The sequence below is a fragment of the Physeter macrocephalus genome, chromosome 11, assembly GCF_002837175.3.
Source record: "Physeter macrocephalus isolate SW-GA chromosome 11, ASM283717v5, whole genome shotgun sequence".
In the NCBI taxonomy this organism is placed as follows: Eukaryota; Metazoa; Chordata; class Mammalia; order Artiodactyla; family Physeteridae; genus Physeter; species Physeter macrocephalus.
The window spans coordinates 29,436,695-29,444,602 of NC_041224.1; the positions used below are offsets into that span (position 1 = coordinate 29,436,695).

The 7,908-nt window shown below is 38.9% G+C and overlaps 1 protein-coding gene across 2 annotated transcripts in view; it reads left to right on the forward strand.

Moving 5' to 3' along the window:
- KIN (Kin17 DNA and RNA binding protein) overlaps positions 1-7,908 on the forward strand; it is a 36,862-nt gene that overhangs the window by 8,291 nt on the left and 20,663 nt on the right. For both annotated transcript variants that reach the window (XM_007120421.4, XM_028494883.2), the window contains 2 exons: positions 1,583-1,631; positions 2,581-2,638. In XM_007120421.4, the coding sequence (XP_007120483.1) occupies positions 1,583-1,631; positions 2,581-2,638 (107 nt within the window). The remainder of the gene's footprint in view (positions 1-1,582; positions 1,632-2,580; positions 2,639-7,908) is intronic.

Consider the following 7,908-nt stretch of genomic DNA (forward strand, 5'->3'; position numbering starts at 1 on the left):
CTAGTATCCTAGAAGGTTCCCTCATGCCCATTCCCAATTAATATTCCTTGTCCTCTAAGAAGAAAGCACTGTTCTGATATACTATTGATTGTTGGTTAGTTTAGTGTGCCCTTGAACTTCGTAGGAATGGAATCATGCAGTTTGTTCTCTCTGTGTCTGGCTTCCTTAGCTCACCGTAATGTTCTGTATGTGTAGTTCGTCTACATCCTTTCCTATCAGTGCTTCACTCTTTTTTTTTGATTGATGTATTTCATTTAACGAATATAATACAATTTATTTATCCATTCTCCTGTTGAGAAGCATGTGGCTCGTTTCCAGTTTTTGGCTAGTATGAGTACAGCTGCTCTGATCACTGTTGAGCACATGTTGTATAAGCCGTTGAGTACAGAGTGTTGCAGGAAGTAGCAGGCGATGAGAATGAAGACATCAGTGAGGATCACTTTGTGAAGCAACTTTTGTACCATGTTGATTGAACTCTGATAAGTGAGAGAGTGAGTGTGTGTTACGTTACTTACATTAACATGCATATTGTCACACAATCTTTTAGGAGTTTTCTACATTAAATTAAAACAGGAACAGTGCTTAAACTGCTGTAAATGTGAAATTTAAACTCCTTAAGACTGAAAGCTTTTCACTCTCTTGCTTTTTAAAAATTTAAATCTTCATTTTCAGTAGAGAAAAAATTATAACTTCCTATCGTGGAAATCACAAAGGATTCACATCTTGTACTGAGGAAAGAGGTTTACTTTTTGGAATAACATTATTGCTCTGTAACATTTTAGCTTAATATTGCTAAAACCTTCAAGTTAATTGTACTTTTCAGGTGTAAACAGTATCTTTACCCAAAAAAGCAGGGGAAATTCTATTGATCAGTGCTTCCTCATTCTACATTTAAACATATCAATTTTTTCAAAGTAAGATCATGTTCTTTTGTGTTCCTTTGTGAAATCCTATATGGACATTACCTAACAAAATATTTTAGCTAGATCTCAAGGTCATCCTTCTTATTTATCAGTAGTAACAACAATTAACATTTATCAAATACTACTTAGCAGGCACTATGCTAAGTGTTTTATTTATATTATCCTAATTAACCCTTATCATAACTCTAAATATGTAGGTTATCCCTACTTTAAAGATGCAATGATTGAGCCTTCAGGGAGATGATGAGATTGACCGAGATGACAAGGCTCATAGGTGGCAGAGGTGGATTTTATACACGGTCTTCTTCGAGTTAGTCTTAGACCCTTATCATTACACTAAAGCGTACTACAAAACAGAAAGGTTTTGCTGTTTAAAGTAATCCTCTAGCTAAGATTCCTAGAGTTTATTGCTTTATGTTGTTGTTTCCTGCTTAAATTGTAATACAAATAAAAATGTAGGTAAACTTCTGCGGTTTGGTACAGAAAAGCTACTTTTTTTCCCCCAGTAGAATAATTCTTTATTGGAGAATATTTGCAATACATATAATTTCTTAGTTAGTATCTTAACCATTCTAGGTAGCAAGTCATAATTAAGGACTATTGAATATTGATGGTAAATGCAGTTGTGAACCAAACCTTCAAACTTTTTTTTTTTAAAGGAAGTCCCTGTTTTTACGGAATTAAGCAGAGAAAATGATGAAGAAAAAGGTAGTTTGACTTTTCTTTCTTCCTTTTTTAATATGGATACTTTTGTATTGGCTCTGCCAAAAACTAGCAACATGTTTGGGAGCAAGAGGTGTTATCTGTCTGGATTATTCACCTCAGCAAAATGAAAAGGTGATAACAATGAATTGGATGGAATGCCTACAGCAGCAAGTAACCAGGCTGAGTAAAATGAGCCTAAACAATAAGGAAATACCTTGCCATATCAAGGGTCCCAGAGGTAGGATGGTTCCGGATGCCACACTCTCAGCAGCTGGACACAAGATGGCTGCCGGCAGTCCAGCCATCATATGCAGACCCAGCATTGTCCAGAAGAAGACAGAGAGCATCTCTCTCCTTTGCAGTCCCCTGTGAGCAAGGAAACTTTTCCTAGAAGACCTTCTTCCCACCAGCAGACTTCCTTTTGAATGTCATTGACCAGACTGTATCACATGTCCACCTCAAAAGCAGTCACTTGGAATGGGAGTGGAATTATTTTGATTGGTTTAGACCAAAGAGCCTTACTAATCATCTCCCATAGGTCCCACCCCCTAGTCCCATCACCTTGGGCTTTAGGTTTTCAGCATTTGGATTTGGGAGGGGACACAAACCTTCAGACCATAGCATCCTCCAAGCCATACGTGAGGGGTATGGACACCCAGACAAAATTGGATTCCTGTTACCAAGGGGAGAGGGGCAGTGGGGTGGGGAAGTGGCCAAGGCTGTCTGCTACGTCATATGATGGTCTTTCCCAGCTCTGTAAGCATCAGTCCAGTATATTTTATAGGAGTTTATGATCTCTGGGTAGGAGCATTCCAGCTCTCATGTATTCAGAATGTCCATGAATTTCTACATAGCTGCATTGTGATATTTATTATAATTTTGTTTTATTATATCTGATGTTTTATTATAATTTTCCTGAAATATATATGGAATACCAATTCTTTTCTTCCAGTTACATTTAATTTGAATAAAGGAGCATGTAGTTCAGGAGGAGCATCTTCCAAATCAAGGTGAGCTATGTGAACAGGTATCTTAGAACCTGAAAATTTTGATGAAATGTTGATTACTACATTTTAAAAGGTGCAGTACTGTGAATTATTTTTTTCTGGTTGTTATTTTCATCTCCTTTTCTTTTTTGTTTAATGATTGCTTTGTTTTGTTTTATTCTCTTAGGAACTGGTTTTTTTCTTATTTGCCTGTGATGAGCTGATTCTATCTTTTAAGGAAAAGCTCATTTTGATTAAATGCTTCACATGGTAAACATTAGCTTCTCCCTGAAAGCTTCTCCACTTAAAAGTTCTTTCTGTGCTATGGCAATACTATTCAGTTTTCTGTCATAGCCCACTATCAAGTTTGTTAGCTGGAGTACACACTTGTTGTTTTACCTGCTCTATTATGATTTTCTGAGGACAGAGACTAACTTATTCAACTATCTCCTTAGCACCTGGTAGAATATAAGTGCATTAGTAGACACTCAGTAATAATTGCCTTCCCTTCTAGATGGTTTGGTACTGAGCAAGACTTGACCAGCCTTTTCCATAAAGAGCCACAGAGTAAATATTTTAGACTTTGTTGGCCATGTGTCTTTGTCATCACTTAACGCTGCTCTCAGAGTGAGGATGCAGCCATAGATGATACATAAGTGAATGAGCTTGGCTGTGTTCCAATAAAATCTTATTTATAAAAACAGGCAGCAGACTGGATCTGGGCCTCAACTGCAATTTTTCAAGCCCTTGTTTGGCACGTAGTCAGGTATTTATATCTACTTTTCATGTTCTCTTCTCTTGCAGTTCTCATATATTCTTTCACCAAATATCTGTGCAGGGCTTCCCTGGTGGCGCAGTGGTTGAGGGTCTGCCTGCCGATGCAGGGGACACGGGTTCGCGCCCTGGTCCGGGAGGATCCCACATGCCGCGGAGCGGCTGGGCCCGTGAGCCATGGCCGCTGAGCCTGCGCGTCCGGAGCCTGTGCTCCGCGACGGGAGAGGCCACAGCAGTGAGAGGCCCGCGTACCGCAAAAAAAAAATAATAATAAAATAAAAAATCTGTGCAGTACTTGTGATGTGCAGTGCATTCAGTTTGGTTATGGAGGTGAAAAGATAAATCAGACAGGATATTCAGAAGGGCACTGTATATTCAGTATCTACTGGAATTTAGTTTTAAGCTGGGCGATTTGCTGTTTTACTTAATATTCTACATGGTGCTTATTTAACCTAACTCAGTTGTTTGTTTGTGGGAGGTTTTTGTTTTTTTTTTTTTTGGTTAGTTTACAGGCTAGTGGTTATTTGCACGGCTAAATAAGTGTCTGGGAGAATTGAAGGAAACGCGCAGTCTGAGTCAGCAATGCCTAACTGCTTCAGGATGACTTACCAACTGTCTTAACTTTTATCAAAGTGTTTCAGTAGTAAAATCTATATTAGATATCATGAAGAAATTGGTTAATTGGGTTCTATATATGATACATTTGAAAAGAAAATTTCTTTTCAAAATATTGCTGTGATATGACCAGGAAGACAGGCTGGAGTATATCTTAACACGTGCCATATAGTTTTGGACCCTTCTGTGTTTCTATTTTCCTTTATTATTTGTTATTCCTAAGTGCAGATGCATGTTGAGATTGGTCCCACTGGGCCCCAAATTGATCGCCCTTATGTTAGTTCTCTATGGCTGCTGTAACAAATTACCACAAACTAGGTGGCTTGAAACAACAGAAATTGATTCTGTCTCTGGAGGCCAGAGTTCTGAAATCAGTATCCTTGAGCCAAAATCAAGGTGTCCGCAGGCCTGTGCTCCCCGCCAGAGTCTCTGGGGAAAATCTGTTCCTCACCTCTTCCGGCTTCTGGCGGCTGCAGGCATTCCTGGGCTTTGGGTTGCATCCCTTCAGGTTTATCTCTGCTCCGTCTTCACATCATCTTCCCCTCTGTGTGTCATCCCCCTCTGCTTCCCTCTTTTTTTTTTTGATTTATTTTAAAATTTTATTTATTTCTTCATTTCTTCATTTGGCTGTGTTGGGTCTTCGGTGCTGCACGCGGGCTTTCTCCAGTTGCATCGAGCGGGCGGTGCTCTTCGTTGCAGCGCGCGGGCTTCTCATTGTGGTGGTTTCTCTTGTTGCGAAGCTCGAGCTTTAGGTGTGCGGGCTTCAGTAGTCGTGGCTCGCGGGCTCTAGAGCGCAGGCTCAGTAGTTGTGGCGCACGGGCTTATTTGGTCCACGGCATGTGGGATCTTCCTGGACCAGGGATCGAACCCGTGTCCCCTGCATTGGCAGGTGGATTCTTAACCACTGCGCCACCAGGGAAGTCCCTGCTTCCCTCTTAAAGGATTCATGTGGTTGCAGTTAGAGCCCACCCAGGTAATCCAGAATAATCTCATTTTAAAATCTTTAACTTCATCCCATTTGCAAAGACCCTTTTTCCAAATAAGATAACATTTGTAGGTTCCAAGGATGAGGACCTGATAGCTTTGGGGGTCTGCTATTCAGCCTATTACATCCCTATGCCAAACTGTGATTTTGTTAGTAAAAACATTAGTTTTATTTGACCAAGTTCTGTGACTTCAGTCTCAACTGTCTATAATAATGTGAAAATAGTGTCACAGATAATACAATGGAGAGACTACGTTTTCTTTTTCTGAAACTGTGGTATATTTTTTTAGAGGTTGGGATTGATTTTCCTGTTGATTTATATCTCATATATTGAAAACCCAGAATTAACTAGTGATCTAGATATCAAAAATGGATAATTTAGGCTGCGTGAGGCACAAAGATAAGCCGTGCTTCCCCATTGCTGGAACAAAGATTACTCAGTTCTCACTTCTGTTTTTCCTTTGGGCTTCCTTGTCTCTCTTTTTTTTTTAACATCTTTATTGGAGTATAATTGCTTTACAATGTTGTGTTAGTTTCTCCTGTAAAACGAAGTGAATCAGCTGTATGTATACATATATCCCCATATCCCCTCCCTCTTGCATCTCCCTCCCACACTCCCTATCCCACCCCTCTAGGTGGTCACAAAGCACAAAGCACGGACCTTATCTCTCTGTGCTATGCAGCTGTTTCCCACTAGCTATCTATTTTACATTTGGTAGTGTATATATGTCCATGCCACTCTCTCACTTTCTCCCAGCTTACCCTTGCCCCTCCCTGTGTCCTCAAGTCCATTCTCTATGTCTCCGTCTTTATTCCTGTCCTGCCCCTAGGTTACCCTTCCCCCTCCCCGTGTCCTCAAGTCCATTCTCTATGTCTCCGTCTTTATTCCTGTCCTGCCCCTAGGTTTTTCAGAACCATTTTTTTTTTTTTACATTCCATATATATGTGTTAGCACATGGTGTTTCTTTTTCTCTTTCTGACCTACTTCACTCGGTAGGACAGACTCTAGGTCCATCCACCTCACTACAAATAACTCAATTTCGTTTCATTTTATGGCTGAGTAATATTCCATGGTATATATGTGCCACATCTTCTTTATCCATTCATCAGTCGTTCTCTAATGATTAATGATGTTGAACATCCTTTCATGTATTTGTTGGCAATCTGTATATCTTCTTTGGAGAACTGTCTCTTTAAATCTTCTGCACATTTTTGGATTGGGTTGTTTGTTTTTTTGATATTGAACTGCATGAGCTGCTTGTATATTTTGGAGATTAATCCTTTGTCAGTTGCTTCGCTTGCAAATATTTTCTTCCATTCTGAGGGTTTTCTTTTCATCTTGTTTATGGTTCCCTTTGCTGTGCAAAAGCTTTTAAGTTTCATTAGGTCCCATTTGTTTATTTTTGTTTTTATTTCCATTTCTCTAGGAGATGGGTCAAAAAGTATCTTGGTGTGATGTATGTCATAGAGTGTTCTGCCTATGTTTTCCTCTAAGAGGTTTATAGTGTCTGGCCTTACATTTAGGTCTTTAATCCATTTTGTTTATTTTTGTGTATGGTGTTAGGGAGTGTTCTAATTTCATTCTTTTACATGTAGCTGTCAAGTTTTCCCAGCACCACTTATTAAAGAGGCTGTCTTTATTGTATATTCTTGCCACCTTTATCAAAGATAAGGTGACCATACATACATGGGTTTATCTGTTGGCTTTCTATCCTGTTCCATTGATCTATACTTCTGTTTCTGTGCCAGAACCATACTGTCTTGATTACTGTAGCTTTGTAGTATAGTTTGAGACAGTTTTACTTCTTCTTTTCTGATTTGGATTCCTTTTATTTCTTTTTCTTCTCTGATTGCTGTGGCTAAAACTTCCAAAACTAAGTTGAATAGTAGCAGTGAGAGTGGGCACCCTTGTTCCTGATCTTAGAGGAAATGGGTTCAGTTTTTCACCATTGAGAATGATGTTGGCTATGGGTTTGTCATATATGGCCTTTATTATGTTGAGGTAAGTTCCCTCTATGCCTACTTTCTGGATAGTTTTTATCATAAATGGGTCTTGAATTTTTTCAAAAGCTTTTTCTGCATCTATTGAGATAATCATGGTTTTTCTCCTTCAGTTTGTTAGTATGGTGTATCACATTGATTCATTTGCGTATATTGAAGAATCCTTGCATTCCTGGGACAAATGCCACTTGATCATGCTGTATGATCCTTTTAATGTGCTGTTGGATTCTGTTTCCTAGTATTTTGTTGAGGATTTTTGCAGCTATATTTATCAGTGATACTGGCCTGTAGTTTTCTTTTTTTGTGACATCTTTGGTTTTGGTATCAGGGTGATGGTGGCCTCATAGAATGAGTTTGGCAGTGTTCCTCCCTCTGCTATATTTTGGAAGAGTCTGAGAAGGATAGGTGTTAGCTCTTTTCTAAATCTTTGAGAGAATTTGCCTGTGAAGCCATCTGGTCCTGGGCTTTTGTTTGTTGGAAGATTTTTAATCACAGTTTCAATTTCATTGCTTGTGATTGGTCTGTTTATATTTTCCATTTATTCCTGGTTCAGTCTCAGAAGGTTGTGCTTTTCTAAGGATTTGTCCATTTCTTCCAGGTTGTCCATTTTATTGGCATGTAGTTGCTTGCAGTAAGCTCTCATGATCCTTTGCATTTCTGCAGTGTCAGTTGTTACTTCTCCTTTTTCATTTCTAATTCTGTTGATTTGAGTCTTCTCCCTTTTTTTCTTGATGAGTCTGGCTAATGGTTTATCAATTTTGTTTATCTTCTCAAAGAACCAGCTTTTAGTTTTATTGATCTTTGCTATCGTTTCCTTCATTTCTTTTTCATTTATTTCTGATCTGATCTTTATGATTTCTTTCCTTCTGCTAACTTTGGGGTTTTTTTGTTCTTCTTTCTCTAATTGCTTTAGGTGCAA